Source organism: Ostrea edulis, chromosome 5 (assembly GCF_947568905.1).
Source record: "Ostrea edulis chromosome 5, xbOstEdul1.1, whole genome shotgun sequence".
NCBI lineage: Eukaryota > Metazoa > Mollusca > Bivalvia > Ostreida > Ostreidae > Ostrea > Ostrea edulis.
Genome location: NC_079168.1, coordinates 42191704 through 42213385, shown reverse-complemented (window position 1 = coordinate 42213385; position 21682 = coordinate 42191704). Strand labels below are relative to the sequence as shown.

The 21682-nt window shown below is 35.0% G+C and overlaps 1 protein-coding gene across 1 annotated transcript in view; it reads left to right on the top strand.

Moving 5' to 3' along the window:
* LOC125652300 (muscle-specific protein 300 kDa-like) overlaps window positions 1–21682 on the top strand; it is a 133522-nt gene that overhangs the window by 31251 nt on the left and 80589 nt on the right. Inside the window, exons 15-30 of the mRNA XM_056166081.1 lie at window positions 2326–2475; window positions 2587–2889; window positions 4445–4606; window positions 6299–6519; window positions 7482–7590; window positions 8562–8882; window positions 11777–11953; window positions 13841–13981; window positions 14568–14888; window positions 15151–15477; window positions 16934–17245; window positions 18575–18895; window positions 19157–19798; window positions 20134–20454; window positions 20549–20710; window positions 21010–21183. Coding sequence (XP_056022056.1) covers window positions 2326–2475; window positions 2587–2889; window positions 4445–4606; window positions 6299–6519; window positions 7482–7590; window positions 8562–8882; window positions 11777–11953; window positions 13841–13981; window positions 14568–14888; window positions 15151–15477; window positions 16934–17245; window positions 18575–18895; window positions 19157–19798; window positions 20134–20454; window positions 20549–20710; window positions 21010–21183 — 4164 coding nt within the window. The remainder of the gene's footprint in view (window positions 1–2325; window positions 2476–2586; window positions 2890–4444; window positions 4607–6298; window positions 6520–7481; window positions 7591–8561; window positions 8883–11776; window positions 11954–13840; window positions 13982–14567; window positions 14889–15150; window positions 15478–16933; window positions 17246–18574; window positions 18896–19156; window positions 19799–20133; window positions 20455–20548; window positions 20711–21009; window positions 21184–21682) is intronic.

Genomic DNA, 21682 nt, shown 5'->3' with positions numbered 1-21682 from the left:
AGTAATCAATTTAAGTAATCTTAGGTCAAGGAGATGTGTCTTTGTAAAATCAAAGGGGACAGTTGTTAGGGTTATGGAAGTTTTTGAGGTCACCTGTCAGAGTAAACTCAAGTGATCTATTGCAATTGGTCTGCGTCCGTCGTCGTCTGTCATCAGTAGTTCATCTTGCATTAACAATTGAACATTTTTAACTTCTTGATAACTACCATTCCAATTGTTTTCAAAGGTATGTTGCATCTTTGGGACAAGGGAGATGTGAATTGTAATTTTCAGGACTCCTGCACCCCTGGGGCCTTAGGGGCGGGAATTGACCAATTTTCAAAAATCTTCTTCTCTACAACCACACGTGTAAGAAAAACTAAATGCATCATAATGTAGAGCATGAAGGCCTCTACCAAAATTGTAAAGAAGTAGGCCCACGAAGGGTCAAAATCGGCCTTGTCACAGAAGTTTAACAAAATTGGTGGAGTGTATCCTCGCAAACCACCACTGAAACATACACTCCTCTCCCCATTCACACGTGGCTCTCTGTGGGACAATTTCTTCGTTTCTCATAAATATGCAGATGTGATTCAGCCAATCACTAAGCTTCCGAGCAATAGTCAGAGATTTAAACTGTTTATGGAATGCGGGTATATTACTCTTGACCAATCAGAATGCTTGTTCTGCCACTACTTTGGTAAACTAACCAACACAGACAAGTTCAAATTTACGTGGAAGCTTCCGGGCTTACATGGATTTCTCGAAATAAACTTATGTCAAAACTTGGACTTAAGTCTGAGATTTTACTCAGATTTTGACTGCTCAAATAGAAGAAAACTCCAACTTAAGTTTGAGATTTTTTCGAGAAATCCAAGAATGACATAGTGCAGATTCAAGTTTGTTAAAATTATGGCTCCCAGAGGTTAGGATGGGGCCACAATAAGGGATTAAAGTTTTACATGCGAATATATAGGGAAAATCTTTAGATATGGACCAAGGTGAGGCCATCCTTAGAAAATTGTATGTTTGCTGTAACACGACCGACCCACTCAAAACACCGTGACTCAATTTTTTTATGGCTACTCTGAAAGCTGTTTTTTTGGATTGAGATCGAGATTTAAAAAAAAATCCAACATGGCGGACAAGTCCATGGTCACATTTACTGTGACCATCAATGCATCAATTTAAAGCAATATATGCTGTAAATGAATTGAAAAATAAAAGAACAAATTGAATAGCATATCTGTGATTGAATACTCTTCATAAACCTGTCGTATCAGTAGATTACTATGTCAATTCATGAATCATTGTCTTCATGACAGTAATTCCTGTTCATCATCTCCAATGTGCATTGACCTCGGAGGTCATCAGTTGCTGCCAACCCACACACTGATTCTACATATCATGCGTCTCCATATGACTAATTAGGGTTTTAACAGACTTTGACAAAAATTTAAAATGATACCCACTGTAAGGGACTTGGATTACCAGCAGTCCCAATTGCAAGTTAAAACTAGGCCTAGCAGAAATGTGTTCGATGTTTTAATGCAGCCACCAAGTACCTAAAAAGTGCCTGACTTTTTGGTTGACAAACCACGATTCACAGGTTTTCATAATGGAAGACATATAAACATTTAAATATAGTCATAGATAACTTTATTTCAATATCTGTTGAAGATCGACTTGGACTGACAAATAATTACACTAGTATAATAGCAACGCCTTTCCATATTGCCTATAATTATATACTTATATATTTATATTGACTCCAATTCAGTTCTTGAAGTAAAGTTGTTAGTTTTAAAATCTTTAACTTGTTGTCTTAGTTTACATTGCAATTTTGCTCATTTACAAATCAATATAGTAAGTGATTTTCAAAAAAAAAAAAAAAAAGGCCTACCTACCCACACTGAAAAATCTGAGTTGCGTTACAGCAAACATACAATTTTTTTTAAGGATGGCCTGACTCAGGTGAGTGATGTGGCCCATGGGCCTCTTGTATTATGTAAAGCTTTTCATCAGTATATGCACTTTCAGGGGTATTTAAGTTTTAAGAACACATCTTGTTTTACACTGTTGTTAAATATTAGAATTTAGCTTAGATATGTAGAAGAGAAACTTTTTTCTAGATTTCATAGCCCTTGTGACTAGTGATACTTTTAACTAATACTCAGGTGATTGATAAGGCCTGTGGGCCTCGTTTCATTGAATATTCATCAGATATATGTGTCAACTCGAATTTTCTCTGTTTACTTATAATCTTTAGAGCTTAATTGCTACACAAAGTGGCCCTTTGGGCTTGCTCAATGCACTTGTCATATCTATTTGAACCTTCTTTTGTAGGCATTTTTTCAAGAAACTACTTACCAAAAATCCATCATTGAAAGTAAAAACAAGGTTTATCAAAAAGTGACCAGTACAAAGCCCAAACTGAAGAATGTAGATTTCAGTCCAGTGGATGATCCCATGTCTGCAACCAATCAAAGATTTCAAGTAGGCCATTACAATTACATCTCTTATACAGAATATATCAAATCGTAAATTTATACAGTCAGTGGTGTGTAATTCCATTCTCACTGTATATTTTATTCTATGCTTTAATAGGAGTGTATAGCATGTGCTAAAGACTGGGAAAAAAGGCTGGAGAACATCTCTCGGTTGTGGAGAGTGTATCAGCAGAAAGAGGCAGCTGTGGACAACTGGTTACAACAGGCCAGAGTGGTGCTGGATGACCAGGCAGATGATCCAGAAACATGCATACGCAAACACAAAACATTTTTTGGAAAACTGGACCATAAAATAATGAATGAATATTTGAAGGCAGGCCAAGACATAGTAGCTGAACTGGAGAGATCCGACCAAGTGGAAATTCAGGAGAGCATGTCTGATTTAGAAGCTAGGTGGAAGGTGCAGTTTTTATAGTTGTCTTTATTTATAGTGTGATACTGAGTCTTTTTATTTCTGTCTTTTGATGGCCTTATGATAGTATAGGCTTTCCCGCTCATTTGTCTCTCCGTCCACTCTTCTGTTAGCTTAGAACAACAATGCAAATTAGGAGGACCTCTACTAAAATTGTAAACTTAATGATCCCTGGGATAGAGGTTCTGACTCCAGGGAGGGGCCAAACTTGGTTTATATAGTGTATATTTATAAAACTTTTAGATAATACCTTTTTTTGATGCTATTGATACTAAATTGAAACTAAATAGGTATTTAGAAGGAGTAGGCAGTCCTTTACCAAAATTGTAAACTTTATGATCCTAGGGGGTAAGGGTTTGGTTCCAGGGTGGAGCCAAAATTATTATAGTGATTATGTTTTCTTAATCATTTGAAATACTTCTTGAAGTTAGCTGATATGGTACAAAACAAAATGCATATTTAGGAAAAGCAGAAAAGGATGTACCAAACTTGTGAATTTCACAACACCAGGGTATTGACTGTAGAATGGTTCCAAATTAGTCATTTTGTGTTAATGTTACATATATCATATTATGTAAAACCTTTCATCACTATATGCACTTTTGAAAGCATTTAAAAGAAAGATACGTTCTTAAAAGTTATACATGTACGAGGGTTGTCCCAAAATTCCGTGGACTTGGCTTATAACTTTTAAAGTATTGATTTAATTTGATGGAAACTGCTATGTATTACCATATATACCCTTGTTGACCAATACCAAAAATTTCAACTTTGTACTTCATTTATCTTTTTGGAGAAAATTAAATATTTTACAATAAGGTGCTCAGTGGTGCAACTTGTGACATCAAAATTTTCTCGTGACTTGAAGCCATCTGAGAAAATCCTTTGAACATGAAGTCCTTCTTTGTTTTTCTTCATTTTCAAGAAGCTGAGGTACCCAATGTGCACATACTCTATGCATTCCTAAATCATCCAATAGAATATGATGAACAGAGGATTTGCTGATTCCCAAAATTTCTTTAATCTCTCATACGGTCCAGCATCTGTCTTTCCAAATAGTTTCATCCAGCAATTTTACCATTTTTTTCATTGATTTTTATTGAAAATTGTTTGCTCTTCATGTTGTAAAAGTTAAGTTTCTCAGTGACGTTAGATAAGTGAGAATAGCCGCTTGTCCACAGAATTTTGGGACAACCCTCGTACATTTGTCGAATGTTAGTATTCAAAACAGGAATTTTTTTCTAGATTTCATAGGCCTTAGGACTAGTGATACATATAACTTATACTCAGGTGACTGATAAGGCCTGTGGGCCTCTTGTTTTGCTGAGTTGTAGCCCTTGGACTTAGAAAATGTGGAATTTGAATCTGTCATATATGGCTTTTATTTTATGGGACCTAGTTATTCTTGTGCATAAACTTTTGATGCATGATTTTTCACACAGAATATTATTCAGACGACTTGACTTGAGGTCGGTAGGGGACATGCAATACTATTAGACAATACTTACAGAATACTTGTTATTTGACCTCTCTTGTGTTTTAGATGATACTTGCAGAAGCCCCTGCGTGTCTGCTAAGGTTGGAGTTCCTCCTGCCAGAGGAAAAATACGTGTCAAGTGTAGATGAGGCTGAGAAGACATTACAGCAAGAGAAGGAGCAACTGAGACGAAATGAAAATGTGAAAGCTACACTTCAAAAGCACAAAGTATGAAAATGTGAAAACTACCTTCTAAAGCACAAAGTATGAAAATGTGAAAACTACCTTCTAAAGCACAAAGTATGAAAATGTGAAAACTACCTTCTAAAGCACAAAGTATGAAAATGTGAAAACTACCTTCTAAAGCACAAAGTATGAAAATGTGAAAGTTACCTTCAAAAGTACAAAGTATGAAAATGTGAAAGCTATACTTCAAAGCACAAAGTATGAAAATGTGAAAGTTACCTTCAAAAGTACAAAGTATGAAAATGTGAAAGCTATACTTCAAAGCACAAAGTATGAAAATGTAAAAGCTACACTTCAAAAGCACAAAGTATGAAAATGTGAAAGTTACACTTCAAAGTACAAAGTATGAAAATGTGAAAGCTACACTTGAAAAGCACAAAGTATGAAAATGTGAAAGCTACACTTCTAAAGCACAAAATATGATTGAACTGACATCTAAGACTTTGGCATTCACCATATGTATTAGTTATCCTTAGTTTTGACTGAGTAATGAAAACAAGTCTGAATTGACTGTTTATTGATAGTATAGAGAGAAGGTAGGTGGAATATGTTAAGAGTTCTTGCCACTAGTTTGAAGTTTTCAGGAGGAAGTTCACCATTTTTTTTGGGGGGGGGGGGATATAATTTTGGTAATTTCCAAAGATTAATAAAAATAAAAATAGCTGAATTTAAGTACATCAGTATACATATGCACTGTATAATTAAACTAATATGAGTGTGCACCAAAATTTTATCCACCAAAATGAATGGTAAACCTTGTAAACCCAAATCAGACAAATTTGTGTCCCACCAAAAGAAACTGGCTGTATAGTAATCAAATGTCACAAATTCACATTCAAGAATGTTTATTCGATGAATTAATCCAGTTCCATGAAAACAATTCCTACTGTTCATACTGCCATACATACCGCCTGGACAAAGTTTGTCCTCTAAAATCAACCCTCTTTGGGATATCCTGGCAGAATGGTTAAAATTCCGTAAATATTATTTGCGCCTTAATTTCAAATGCACTACTGTTTTATTTGAACAGCTGATGGACTGATTGATAGATATATGTCCCTTAATTTATGATAAAATCCCAGATGGGTGTTGGAAAAGTATGACAGGTATATGGCTGTAGAACATTGTCCATCAATTGAGTTCTGTGAATGGGTCAAAAATTGAATTGGGTTACTAATTTAAGACCATGAACATTGATTATTGTAATCTTTCTCATTCTTTGTGCTCACATTGTTTAATTATTGGGTACAGAGTTCATCATTGCAAGGGGTTGATTGATAATTATAAAGTTAAAAGAGACTTACCTGGAAGATGAAGTTTGAGAGACAAACTGGCGCTTCTGAACTGTATCAGTGACATCACAATACAGCTTCCTGTTCTTCATGACCAACATGTGTCGACCAAAGTACTAAATAAAAACATATTTCGACTTGGGAATTTTTTTTTCTGAAGTAGCAATATTGCTATAAAACACACTGGTTACATAACCAGTGAAAAATTAACTAAATAATCCATAAAAAGAAAGATTTTATTACTCCAGCGTCTGAACAGTAGCATGACAACAACTTCTATGATTACGTGACCTTCAACTTCATCTCATTTTAGACTGAGGCTCTCAATGGGGGAAAAATTGATATTCTAAAGCTTTATGGACTTTCTTTTTTCTTACTTCAGCAAATATTCAATGAAGGCCAATTTCGACCTACTTGTGTCAAATGCCTTGAGACTATGCAGAAACTGGCATTGGATTTAAACCAGCTCGATCCAAAGGACCACAGTTTACAGGATCGGTATGAGGACCACAAGAGTCGGTGGGACAAGCTTGTATCCATCATGGACAGTATCTGTGTGGAACTGAAGCAGCTCCCAGAACGATGGAAAGACTACAATCAAAAGTAAGGCTCCCAAACTGTCATGACTTTAACAGATATTAAAATTCATTATTAGGTCAATTGGTCTGCGTCCGTTGTCTTGTGTCATCCATCGTGCATTTATTTAGTAATTGAACATTTTTAACTTTTTTATAATCACCATTCCAGTTCTTTTCAAATTTGGTATGAAGCATCTTTGGGACAAGAGGGACATGAATTGTAAATTTCAGGACTCCTCCACCTCAGGGGCCTTAGGGGTGGGGCAAAAACTGCCAAAAATTGACCAATTTTCAAAAATCTTCTCTACAACCACATATCTTTAAGAAAAACTAAATGCATAGTGATGTAGAGCAGGAAGGCCTCTATCAAATTGTAAATTTCAGGATCCCCGAGGTAGAGGGTGGGGCCATACTTAGTATAATGTATATGTGTAAAACATTTAAATGATATCTTCTGTAGTGCTATTTATACTGAATAGATATTTAGAAGGAGTAGGTTGTCCTTTATCTAAATTGTAAATTTCTTGATCCTAGTAGGGGATAACGGTTTAGTTGCAGGGTGGAGCCAAAATCATTATAATGATTATTGTCATTATCATTTGAAATAGTTCTTTAAGTTTGCTGAAACAGTTTTAAACTAAATGCATATTTAGGTAAAGCAGATAAGGATGTACGAAAATTGTGAATTTTGCAACCCCAGAGTTTTGACCCAAGGTCCGGTCCAAATTAGTCATATTGTGTTAATGTTATTTAATATTATATCATGTAAAGCCTTTCATCGGTATAGGCACCTTTGAGGGCATTTAAGTATAAAGAACAGATATTGTTTTATACTGTTGATGAATATTAGAATTTGGCTTAGAACAGGAACTTTTTTCTAGATTTCGTAGCCCTTAGGACTAGTGATAATTTTAATACTCCGGTGACCAATAAGGCCCATGGGCCTCTTGTGTATAATACTGATTGTAAACAAATTGTTTTTTTCAGACTTGATGACTTTTCTACCAGTGTTGCCACTCTTCAGGATTTGATGACGGAGCTGCAAAAGGAAGATTTATCTAATGAAGAATATAAAGATCTACAGGCTAAATATCAAGTCAGTACATGTAGTTTTTCTTTGGTGCTGTTTGTTTTGAAACTTTAATAACATGTTGAAAAAATCATGAAAACTCTTGGATCCCACTATAGTTCTGATCAGACACAGTTCATATGGTCCCGTTCATATGTCAGAATCTATTGATTAAAGCCTTGCTCAAGTAAATTTTTCTTATTGAAATTTAACCAGTCTGCCTGTCAATTGTCTATCCTTTCAACTTCTTGTCAAGAGCAATGGAGTCCAATTTCAGTTAAACTTAAATAAAAAAAATTTGTTAAATCAAATGAAGGACCATATCCCTTCCAAGAGAATAGTAAGAAAACTGCAATAAGGATGGTGTGTTTAAAGAATCTTTTCAAGAATCGTTGAGCTTTCTTACATAATGGCAATTCATGTTTGTTCTAATAATGAGCCCTTGAGTAACCATAGGGGATCAAAGTTTTAGATAGGAATATTATGCAGAAATTCTTCAAAAATCTTCTTTTTGTTAAATTGATATGCACGCATCATGATGTAGTTTAGATTCATATGCATTGGCACCATCACCCTTGGAGCCAGGATGGGTCATAGTTTGAATTTCAAATTACTTGGTAAAATTCTTTGAAAATCTTTCACTCAAAAACCACAAAGATACAATTTATCAAATTAATACACAGGCATGCTCATGTAGTATAAATCAAAGTTCACACCATGACCTCCAGATTCAAGTTGTGGATCACAATAGGGAGGAGGCATAATTGAAATTTTTAAATGAAAAAATGCAGTATCAGAGGTGAGCAATAGGGATCCCGTTTAAGGGAAACTAATTGGAATCCATGTATTTTAAAGGCCAAAACCCCTGCAGAGATACCAGTGTCCTGTTTTGTGTTTTTGCATTTCTTTGATATTGCCTTATAATAACAATGATGAATGGAAGAAAGTCCTACATTTATGCAAGTTAAAGATGAAATATCTACCATGTAATGTTTCAGAGGGCTTTAAGGAACATGGGTAAACTATCGGATGATGCCAGGTGGTTACAAGATAACTTGAAGGAATTGCTTCAAGATGGTCCACCTTCTGACAGAAAGAGAGAGGAGAAACGTTTGGAAGATCTTTTGGCCAAATTTTCTGGATTACAGCCAAATCTGAATAAAGTATCGGACAAATCTGCAGTGTTCTCCAAAGCCTATGACTACAGAGATGCTCTGGAAAAGCATACTAACTGGTTGGAAGAGACCCAGCGGCTGGTGAGCGATGACCACGGCATAGATGGTCTGGAGGATGCTAGAGCTTACCTACAGGAACATGAGGTAAATGTCGATGAAGTATTACATAGATATCAGTAGTTTTTCTGGTATCAAGGATGGCTGTGAATATGAAGGCAGGCATTCTTATCATTTTAGCATGCAATTTTATCCTTTAAATACAGTACTTTATATCTAAAGTTCATTTAGTTTATTATATGTAATGGGAGTTATTGTTTGTAGTGAATGATTTTGGTGCTGAGCTAACAGTTTATTATTTTTTTTTTTTCGTACAGGGCTATGTTAGTATTTCACAGGATCTTTGGTGACAAATTGCATTCTAGTTATTGTTTCACTATCCTGTTTTATCTCTCCTGTATTCAGAAGTGTGCCTTTGGAATTTCATTTTAATTATCAGAAATTTATTTTACAAAAATCCAACACAAAACCTCCTTTTGCATGTTACATTCTTATCAATGTGGAAAGCAAGATGTATTAGTATTACATGCACATTTAAAGTCACAGATAATTCTGGAAAAAAATTAGCCTTTCATCAGGAAGACTTTGTGTTTAACAAATTTTCATTCCACAGATTGATTTTTAATTTATCAATAAAATTAGTACAAAATAATGAGATGCTCTAACTTTTTAGAAAAAACATTTTTTTAACTTTACTGAATGTATTGGAGTATTCCAAAATGTGATTAGGTGCTAATTGGTGTGAACAAATTTAGGATTCCAGCTGATTATCTCTGATATATGCAAAGTTGAAAATAATCAAAGTTTACCTTTCTCTTCTATTTTGGAAAAATGAAATTTTTCATGAATCTCTGCAAACCTGAACCTTTTGGATACTCACTTATTTATTAGTTCGTAAACATATTGTGCATAAAATTAAGGATAGAGGGCTACTTTCCTGATTGAGACATGCTTTTAATTAATGGCAAGATCCCTTCTGGAATTAAATGTTATTATAAAACATACAATGTCTGTGGTATAGAAATGATCTATCGACACCTATCTACTGCATGATTATGGATTCACTGACCTTGATAACTGATGTGGCATATAATTCAGTAAAACTGATATGAAAACAATTCTTTAGCTCAGCGGACTGTTAATTTACTTTAAATCAAGAGATATTTCAATTTAAATGATTTAAAATTAACATACATTTTATTGCAAAGAAAAGAGAAAATGTTTGGAAATTATTTTTGTTTCTGAATAACCGAGTTCTCTGTGTAGTACAGAAAAAATTTCAGAAACCTTTTAAAATCAAAAACATGTTGCTTTTCACAATGATGCAAACTGGTTTGGACACTTTTCTTTGTGTGTGTCTCTAGACTAGATTGGGGGGGGGGGGGGGGGGGGGTGAAGTGTCCAGACCGGTTTTGGAGGAATCTGTGTTGTTTTGATATTGTGCTGAAAAAGATACAAGATTCATTACTAATTACATTGCAAGCATGGAGTAAACATTATGTCTTACAATTAGACAAGGAATGAATATGGAGTTATGACTGAACTTTCATGAAATTTTGACTAAGTTACTCTCTCATACATACTCATTTCTCATCATCTGAAAGCATAACAGGTGTGCAGAATCATAGCTCACTATAAGTTCCCTGTGGACAGGAAGCTGCAAGAATTTTGTTCATTTTAATCATTAAAGGGAGATAACTCCATTTGGTGATCATTCATTTTCTTGTTTTTACAGCTCCTAAATTTCAATCTTGTCCAGGTCAAGAGCTAGTCCATTTGGGTTACTGTAAACCAACTTTTATTCGCGACTTTTATACGAGAAATACTTTGAAGTCGCAAATATTTCACGCTGCAAAACAGACCAGTAATGTCTCTCTAACCTGTTTTAGATTATTTGGTTGCGAAAATTGTCGCAGTGAACCAGTTTATCACTTGTGAATTGCAAAATAAAGTTGTCGCAAATAAAAACTGGTTTATATTACTTTTACTGGACAGTTCATAGTAAAATTTCTCATGGAAGAGCAGTCATTGCATAACATGGTGTGGAACTACATGTATACTAAATAGAACATTTCTCTCTATAGTTCATTAGAGAAGGGTTCTTTGGAAAATTAGGATATTTTTCAAGGAATGTTATACATGTACTTAATCTGTATGGTCAGAATTACTGATGCGATATATAATTTACTAGTAACAGTATTTGCTGCTCATTCTTAAAATGCATGCCGAAAAGTAATGGTAATAATCTCTGTTTGAAGATAAAATGCTTTTATATAGCTAGTTATTTGTTCATACCTTCACTTACATTTTAAAATGATATGTAAATTCATAATTATAAAGATAGATTTGAAACCTTTTATCTGCAATTTATGGGATATAGAGATTCCGAATTTTGTGTAATGGAACCAAATGGACTTTGGACTAACTAAAAGTTCAATAGCAACCACCAGCTGTGTATTGCATCTTTCTGATCAGGTCAATTCAAATTTTCCAGGTTGATTTGATTAGATTAAGTATCAAGTTTTCCCCAAATGATCACAATGATGTATTGCTGTCACATCAGAAAATTTTATGATAGGATTTTAAATCAAATATTCTGCTTTTTAAAAAGGCTGCATTCTGAGTCCTTTTGCCCCTGACACTAAATATTCTATTTACAAAAAAAGTGAAAACATAAAATGTATATGCAAGATTATTTGAAATAGAAATGTATAAAAATTGTACATCTGAAAAGGCTGAGAACATGTGACATTGATTTATGTATTGTAATGTAGTAGCATTTTTTAAAAAAGTGAAAAAAGAACATGTATTATAAAAGTTCTTTTGTGTAAATTATTAGGATTGATGTTGGTGGTGTCTGTGTGGCTGATTGAAGTATAGGTGTATTTATTTGTGCTTTCTGTTGTTGAGATGAAGTGCATGTAGCTTGGAGCTATTTTGAAATGATAGGATTGTTTAGTATAAACATTTTCTCTATCTAGAATATCATGAGGAAGCTTGAGTCGGAGAAGCACAACATCCAAGCAGACATAGATGCAGGCAGACGGCTTCAGAAAGAAAAGAATGCACCAACATTTGTAGCTCAACAGGTGGAAGATTTGGACAGGAAATGGAGGGACACTAATGAAAAAGCTAAAGCTAAACATGAAAAGCTAAAGGTAAGATAGATAATGTACAAAACAGATTTATCTATTATCAATGTGGTTCTTGTAATGGCTAGCATTTCAAAGAAAAGGTGAAACACTTACCTGTGTACAGTGAGCCTGTGTAGTAAATATGACATGCACTAGGAAATGAATTGTGTGTGTCTATCTATAGACAGTGCTCTCATTTCATCAGTACAATTCTTCACATAGAAATGCAAAGTACATTGTGTAGATTCAATATTTTCTCTAAACATGAACCATGGGGTCGGGGTGGAGTCGTATTATGGGGTATTAATTTTTACATGCAGTGTCGATGTATGGATTTTTATAATGTACACTTCTCAAGAACGAGGGTAGTACGATTTATCAATTCAATATGTGAGCCTCCTCTGACATGTAGGCTTTATTGAAGTTGGTTTAAATCATGTTCCCTGGGTCCTGGACAGAACCACAGTAGGGTTTAGATATTTCACATGTACATATGTATTGGAAATGAAAAAATATCATCATTTCGAGAACCTAAAGTACTTAAGACCAACAAGACAGGTTTTTTATTTGCTATCAGGGTTGGGCCAAAATAGCCAGTGATTAAATGTGTTAACAATTGAGCATTTTTAACTTTTTGATAACTACCATTCTAATACTTTTCAAATTTGGTATGGAGAATCTTTGAGACGGGGGGGGGGGGGGGGGACTAAATTGTAAATTTCAGGATTCCTGCACCCTTTGGGGCAGGGCAAAAAGTGACCTATTTTCAAAAATCTTTTTTTCTACAACCACATATCTCTAAGAAAAACTCAATGCATAGTGATGTAGAGCAGGAAGGCCTCTATCAAAATTGTAAATTTCATGATCCCCGGGGTTGAAGTTCTGACTCCGGGGAGGGGCCAAACTTGGTATATATATACATTTTGTGTATATATGTAGTGTTATGTGTAAACATTTAAATGATATCTTCTTTAATGCTGATACTAAAACCAGTGCAAGCCCCCCCCCCCCCCCCCCCCCTCCCCCTAAAATTTTCAAGGAAATGACAGAAAATAACAAATATTACTACATAGGAGACATATTTCAATCCCTATAAAATCTGTAAAATCCAGGAGTTTCTGGGGAATCCCCCCCCCCGACCCCTGATCTGATCCTGAAATAGCTTATAGAAAACTTCTATTATTGTCATGTTCAATTCTCAAAGATATAATTTGGGAATGCTTAAACATTTTAAGTTATAAAAAGGTCACTAGTTTTATCTCTGCTGGCTGAATCTTTATTCTCAATGCACCAAGTGCAATTCATGATGTCTATGTTCCTGCTCATTCTTTCTTCTCCATACCATGCAGTATATTAAAGGGGTTGGGATGTAATTTGGAGAGTTGAGGAGACATTTGTTTTCACAAATATAAATTGTATTTCATTTTTTTGTGTGGATTTTTATGTGGGAAAATTCTAATATCAATCATCAAATATGATGACATATGATAAATTTATATTCTGAGTGTAAGTGCACTCAACAACGAGAACAACAAATTTTAGATTTTTAGAGTCCTTTGGACTAGTGATACTTTTAACTAATATTCAGGTGACCAATAAGGCCTGTGGGGCTCTTGTTTATCTTAGATGCAGGATATTTTGTGATTGGAATATTGTGGGCAACAATGTACCCTCACTTGCAATGCAAGTTGATTTATCAAGGTAGAGATGCAGTCACTATATATACATTTGCCTAAATAAATTGTGATGCAACTAAGCATAGTTCTGAGACAAATGAACATTGCCACTGAATTATATGGGGATGATCTGCTTTGCTTGCAGACTTCTTGTGTTTACCTAAAACTTTAAAAGAAATTTGAATCTTTCATTTTTTATCAATAATTTATTATGAAATCTGTATATTTAATGCAGCAAAAAGTGAAGGAATGGGAAGAATATGAAACTGAGAAACAGAAGCTGTTGCAGTACCTAAAGGAAGCTGAAAAAGAGCTGGAGAAGCCACCAGCTACCACAGGACAAGATCTAGCTGAAAAGGACTTCAAATCAAAAAAGGTAATCTTGTTATCCAAGTTGGTAGATGAATTATTATTGAGTGCGTCCTGTCTGTTTTTCTTACTTTTTAACTCCTCTGAATCGTAGGACAGTGTGAGGTTTGCTGAATGTGGTTCAACATCATTGTTAAATGTTTTATGAATATTTCTGATAATAATTTGAAAAGTACATGGTCATGAAGCTTGTGATTTTGAGACCCTTTAAAGTCATTTCTGAATAGAAATATCTTCCATATGATAGCTTTGCAATATTGATCCCATTGAGCTCATTCAGGATCATAAGAACTTCTAGTTTTGTTTTGCTCTTTTATTTTGAAATATTTTTCATGGTACTTTTTGATTATGTATTCTCGTGAAGGTTCATTTTGAAATTCTTAACTTGGAGCTATTGCTAGGGGGAATACCACACCCATTAAATCCACTATGATCAAATTACCATGAGTGTAAATGACTCCTAAGTCCACAGCATATAAACAATAGAGCAACAAATCTTTGAAATTTAAAATTGGACTTAATCTATAATGTAGAGATATTTCTTGTGCTGATGTAACACACAGGTATTTTTATGTTGATGTTATGTTGAACAGGAGTTGCAGAAGACCATGAACAAGTTGAAGGGCAGTTTATCAGATATGCAAAGGCTAAATGAAGCCCTGTGCAGTGGTGCCAGCCGTGAGAGGAGAGGCCCTCTCAAAGGAGAGATGACTGACATGGATAAACGACTCGAAAATGTTTCAGTCAGACTTAATGCCAAACTTAATGACCTAGAAGCCACTATTGCTAAATGGACAGAATATTACAAGCGGCTGAATCATTTCTGTGATTGGTTGAATGAAAAAGAGGCTAAATTAAATAATGTGTATGAAAACAAATCTGATTCTCCAGAGCAACAGCTTGAAAAAGCAAAGGTATGTTGGGAGTATCCATTTTGTTGACAATATCATGGAGAAGTAAATGTATTGTTGTGAATATCATGGCTTTTTCCAAAATAGTAAAACATCCCATTACATCATGGTAGATTTTCATAAGTATAATTCTACTGGCGGCCAGTTTTTGATTTTAAATGAAATGATTCGTTTATAATTTGAATAAAGCTCATGTTTTTACAAATAAATATGGGCAACATAATGTGGTATGTGTATTTATTGCTGAATTCTTGGTTCTGTACAGGCAATAGCTGGAGAAGTTGCAGAGAATCATGTGACTCTCGAGACTCTAGAAAAAGATGCCAGGGGAATGTCACAAAATTTCCGCTCAAGAGAAACTTCAGCATTAAAGACCAAGTTATCGAGTGTCCGGAGACAATGGGAAAGCTTGTGTTCCCGAGCAAAAGATCACAGTTCTGCACTAACTGGAAGTGTAGCTCATTGGCAGATGTACCAGAATCTTAGCCAGCAGCTGATGCCGTGGATTGAAAAAGCTGAAAAGTACTGTGCCACTGAATTCCCAAAGTGTTCCTCAGTTGAGGAAGCAAAAGACATACATGAATTGCACCAGGTTAGATCACATCTTTTTTGTCTCTTTAGTAGGATGATTTCATTCATTTGATGTCCAGTTCACATTACAAATTCAATATTATCAACATCACGATATTGTCAAAATCGTGATGTTGACAATGTTGATTCACGATTGTGTTGACATATTGTCTTTGTTGTTATAATTCCTGTATTGTAGACATCGTCGACATTGTGATGTCGACAATGTTGATTCGACATCGTGGTTACATTGTCTACATTGTTATCAGATCTGTATTGTAGACATTGTCAACATCAACAATGTTGATTCAACATTCCTATTGTTTCTATCTTTTCTCTTATGAAAAAAAACCACAATATTTTCCGAAATTTCATAAGAAGATATCTGGAATATCACAATGCCAGATTGGGATTTTTTTAAAAACAGCAATAAAATAAGCTACACTGCACTATTTGAATAGACATGGGTGGGCCTGAGAACCCCAATTAACATCATTTATTTATTATAAATCGTCAAACACCTGTGTTAATATGGTTTTGATAAAAATAGAAATAAGAGTTGTATCTTTATAAAGATTTGTTATTAGCATAATTTATGTACTATAATGAATTAATATTAATAAAAAATAATATTTGAGTCTCTAAATCATTATGGGTCCTTTAATCCTTTTTGGGTAATTAGTTGCACCGGTCAAAATGGCTGTACTAAGTGAAAGTGCAGACGGTTTTACAATTTTCAGTCACTTCGAACTATTACGAACTTTAGTTTATGAATTGGGGTAAGAAATTCAACATAGAAATGATATCTAATTGCACATTCTATGTAATAGCTTGTTGCAATGCTCAAACTCTTTGTTTAGTCATATAGTGCCAGGGCCCAGCTAAAATTTGACCAAAAAATGATAGGCATTTTTCCGAATTCATCTCTGCTATCTTGGTAAGGATGTGGAATTTCGGGTTGAACTTTGGTAGTAATGTAGATTGATTATGTATGAATATATTAGTATACTAAGTAGAATTTTATACCATTTGGTTCATTGTTTTTACATCGGCAAACTTGCATGGCTACCCTATATTTAAAGTTCTATATTTTTACTCTTTAATAGTAAATTCGAACCCAAGCAATATAATTGCCTGTGATTTTGTCCAACATTGCGATTTTGACAATGTGAACAATGTAAACAGGATCTTGGGTAGATATCGTCGAACATTGCAATGTTGATGACGTGAATGATGTAAACAGAATAGAGAATTCAATGTTGAGACAATGTTGTTTCGATATCGTCCAACATTGCGCTGTCAACAATGTGATTGATTTAAACAGGATAACGATAGAATGTTGGTAAGACAATAAAGGTGTTATATTCACATCGACAATGTCAATGATATCGAAAAGACACTTTACACTGGACATGCATTTCATTCAGTCCAACATTTTTCTCTTGTCTCGGATATCCCACTGTATGTTTTGATTGTAGGCTTTCCTTCATGAATGTGAAGAACAATTCCCAGTGTTTGAAAAGTTGAACACAGAAGCAGGCTACTTGATGGAACAACCAAACATGCAGCGAGACATAGAATCCCTCCAGAAATGCTGGAATAACATCATCAGCAGTTCAGAAGACAGAAGTCACAAAGCAGACAAGATGTATGGAGCATGGTCTGCGTTCGATCAAGAAATCAACAATTTTGATGAAATTTTGGAGAAATTTCAGAACAAACTTTCTGAGGAGCCAAATGTTACATCAACAGATGTTCAAGTTCTAGAACATGAGCTTGCACTCTGCAAGGTAATATCAGTTATAGTATGCATCCTTATCTGTTTCAAAATGATGTATGCTGCAAAAGTTAATGCTTGATGTAATATCATGTAGAAAAAACTTTAAAATGATACAATATACATTTAATTTGGTTTTGGAAATCAATGTTGATATCAGTAAATGTTATTACATAATGTGTATCTTTTTCCATAATACCACAAAATTTAGCTCATTCTGTCAATCTTATCAAGTGTGAGATCAATATGAAAATAACAATAAAGCATAACTGAAGTTATTATCCATTTGCAACTGAAGACCTTAGAGCCATTTTTTCAAAACTCGCTTTCGGTCGGCAAATATGGCCAATTTTCTGTATATAAAATGAGATTCTGTCTGCAAATTCTCTCGGTAACGGAGAGCAGATTTACACATCAAATTGTGGTTAATAGACCTTGAGTAGTAGTGGTGTGGAATGGGGTAAAGAATGTCAGCCGTCACTTCTGGTTGTCGCCGGACATCCCCTATGAAATTCATCCTATTTGTATATGATTGGAATGTCTTTTGGATGACACCATCACAAGTGCAGAGTCATACTCGCATGCTTTGATTTTCTTTCAATCTGCGATACTAAAATGGTCATAACGTTCCCTTAAACGACTGTAATCAAATGAAACTTACACTGTAGGCTTATGATGTAAATACCTAATGAATGATTGAATAAAAAGGCTATAGAATTTTTTGCTTTCAATTAAATGTTTTGCAATTTAGGTTGTATATATATTTGAGGCATCTCTACCAGTCTGTGTTGTCAAAATTACTTACCAGCATGCGCAAGCAAATGTGCTGAATTTTGATTGGATGATACTTAAACGTCATGATTTGCTTCCTTATGAAATGGACTGAAAGTCATAATATAAGTACAATCTTATTAAGAAACTTAATTAATTGGCATGCTTACAATCACTTATGTATATGCACATGCACGGGATGTTTTTTCAGATTGATTTTGATTGGATAATGCTTAAGTGTATAAACTTTCTTGCCTTTCGATGAATTAGTTTGAAAATTATACTGTAAATACCTACTGAGATGCTTAACACATTGACAAGATCAAAATTGTGACCAGCTACTGCATGAACGTTCAGATCATTTTGATTGGGTAATGTTTTAACTGTCATAGCTCTCTTTAACCCAAGGAATGATAGTGAAAATTATACTGAATGGTTCAATAAGAACTTAAACAAAATGGTACCACTTTGTAAATAGGGAATGTTTGGGGAACATCTGTAATGGTCCCCATTACTGTTAGAACTAGTTTCCATGAATTCTCTAATTTGAGTATTTTTTTTGGTATTTCAGAATTTGCAAGAGGAAATCAAAGGTCAGCAACCCCATTTAAATGCTCTTCAAAGACAATATGAACAAGTGGCACAGCACGCATCACCAGAAGGTGTCAAAGCACTCAAGTCAAAGGTGGATGCTGTCAAGGCAGCATATGCTGACATAACAGAAAATGCTGCAGAAAGGCAAGCAGTGCTGACAAATGCTGTAAAGCATCGTCAGCAATTCTATGGTCAACTCCAGGACTTTGAAAAATGGCTGAAAAAATCACAACGCAAACTTGATAATGCCAATGAAATATATGCTGATGAGGTTCCTGACATGCAATCAAAGTTAAAGGTAATTTTTTTTTTTTGCCAAAAAAGAAAAGAAAAGGACCAAATTTGCTAACATTGATTTGGATACACTTGTTGAAATTTGATTTAAGACTAGATATATTTATGGAAATTTTTCAGTGCCAAGGGCAATGAATATTTTGCAAATGAAAAATCTGTGAAAATGTGATGTATACATGTATTGTTTTTGAAATTTCAAAGTAAATAAATAGTAAGACTTGTATTGCATATTTACAAAACTTATCACCTCAATTTTCAATTGCAGGCTCTTAAAGAGGACAGTGAGGCTCATGAGCCAATGTTCAGTCAGCTGACACAGGAATTTAAAGATCTGATTCAAAATTGTCCAGAAGAAGAAGCTGCTATTTTGAGAGATCGTTATGATCATGTGATGGCAAACTACAGCAGATTGGATGACTTAATGAAAAACAGAGAGGAGATCTGTGAAAATTGGTCAAAATATGCAGGTGATCACAAAGATACACAGACTAAGTTAAAGATGTTGCAAGCCAAACTTGCTTCTCCTGATATTCAGCAGGAAGAAGTGGAGAAAATAAACAAAGAAGTTGCAGATCTTAGAAAAGCCATGTTACCATGGAGCAAGCAGGCTAACAAGTTGGATGATCAGATGGGTGCTGCTCATATAGTCATTAAGGATAGAGCCACTTTAAGAACTCTGCACTTCAATACTGAGCTACAGAGTCTGGAGGCCATGTGTGACAATGTCTGTGCTAGCGTGGCAACAAAGCAAGGACATCTGTCAGAACTGTCGCAGTTGTGGGAGGATTTTGCCAACAGAAAAGACAGTCTTCTTGCTGTGCTTCAGGAGCTTGCTGAGAGAACAAGTGGAGCGGCAGTGAAAACATCCAGTCTTCAAGGCTTAAAGGAACTCGTGAGAGAGGCTGAGGTAAACACAGAATCTCTGTCTGTTCTATCTGCATATAATTCTACAGTAATTATAAAGCCATCTTTTACTTGTTCTATTAATGATTGTATAGATTAAGGTACACAGCTATTTTTAGATCAACTTAAGTAAAACCCCAAGTGAGTTTTTCTAATCAAAGTTTGCCTATGGGCTTAAGCTTTGAATAAGAATATCGTATTTTCTTATAGAAATCATTAAAAGTTGCATTGCCATGTTTTCCAGTCACTGGCTTTGGCCTATGTCAGATTTGTTTCTTGTAAGCATAAAGGTACTCAGGTGAGTGTTATAACCCATGGGCATCATGTTAAATTTATTAGGATGCTAGAGATGATCTGTACAGCCACAGTCAGGAATATGAACAGCTTCGGGAACTTGGCCGTCAGATTATGCAGTCAGATGTTGCCAAAGGACCCACTGTTCAAGGCCATTTGTCAGAAATCAACAAGGCGTGGGAGTGTCTGACTACTTTATTGGGAGAAAAACATCACCAGTACAGCAGCACTTCGAGTCTCTGGCAGCAGTATGTTGATGCTAAGCAGAATGTGGGGAAAGTCCTAGAAGGTGTAGCTCCATCAGTCAAACAAGACATAGCCTGTAAATCTCAAGCAGAGGTTAAGAAAGCCCTTGACCAACACAAGGCAAGTAACTAACCTCGAACATAGGCAGAATGATTGTGAATTGTTACCAGTGGTAGATGTAGTATTAAATGAAGGTTTATATATTTTCAATTAGAATGCTGAATTTGAATTACATGCCAACCAGTCACAGCTGGATCAAATGAATACTCGAGGTCTACAGCTGTTGGAGGAATTAAAAAGTGTGCCAAATTTTGATGTCTCGGTATTGGAACAAGATCTGGATGCCATCAATCACAACTGGGAATCGTCTAGTAAGGTACGTCTCGTGCAATATGCCCATCCATATGTTATTTCATTGTATGTCTGTCCTACTGTCAGTTCATAGCTTTTTCCCTTCTGGATCATATCATTTATTTACAATGTTAGAGCTAAGATAGTAGATGCAGCTTGGGGACAAGGTATGTGACAGTCCAAATTAGGTCATTGTGATCCCATTTCTCAAGAATGTAATCTTCTTGGATTTGCTGTTCTACATTTTTATAAAGATTCTGTTGAATGCCATGGATTGTTAGAAAGTGTGTTTGTTGCTATTTTTACACTTGTTAATATTTTTAGCTTGTTGAACAACACAAAGAGAACCTGGAGGCCCAATTAATTTGCTGGGATCAGATACAGTCTGGGAAAGAGGAGGTGGAATCATGGCTTAATACCATGGAAACTAGACTTGATGACAGTCTCAACAACTTTGACGATGCTATAAGTGTGGAATCCTGTCTCATGAAATTCAAAGTATGTGTAAATTGATTTTGTTTATTGAAGCCAGAATTGGTGAATTCTCCTAGTGTTTCATTTCCTCTTTTACAATGTATGTGTTTCAGGGATATAATTTTTACAATTTAAAAACATAAAATGGATATCAACAACTTTATGAAAAGCTTAGAAGACTTATTGAACAATGAAATTAAATTTGTGAATGATTAAAGCTTTATTGATTTTGATCCCCTCCCAGTGAAATTGACGGGGACTTAAGGTTTCCCCTTGTCTGTCCTTCTGTCTGTCTTGTATGTCCCTCAGTCTGTCAGTCAGTCTGTCCCATTTGGTTTTCCACACATTTTTTCTTCATGGTTTGAGTTAGGAAGCTGAAATTTAGTATGAGGTTAGCTACTGTATGTTTACAGATTGAGTTTCATAACAGTGGAGTGGTTTTAGGTCACCTGAGTAAACTCAGGCCAATGATTAAATGTGTTCAGAATTGAACATTTTTAACTTCTTGATAATTACCATTCCA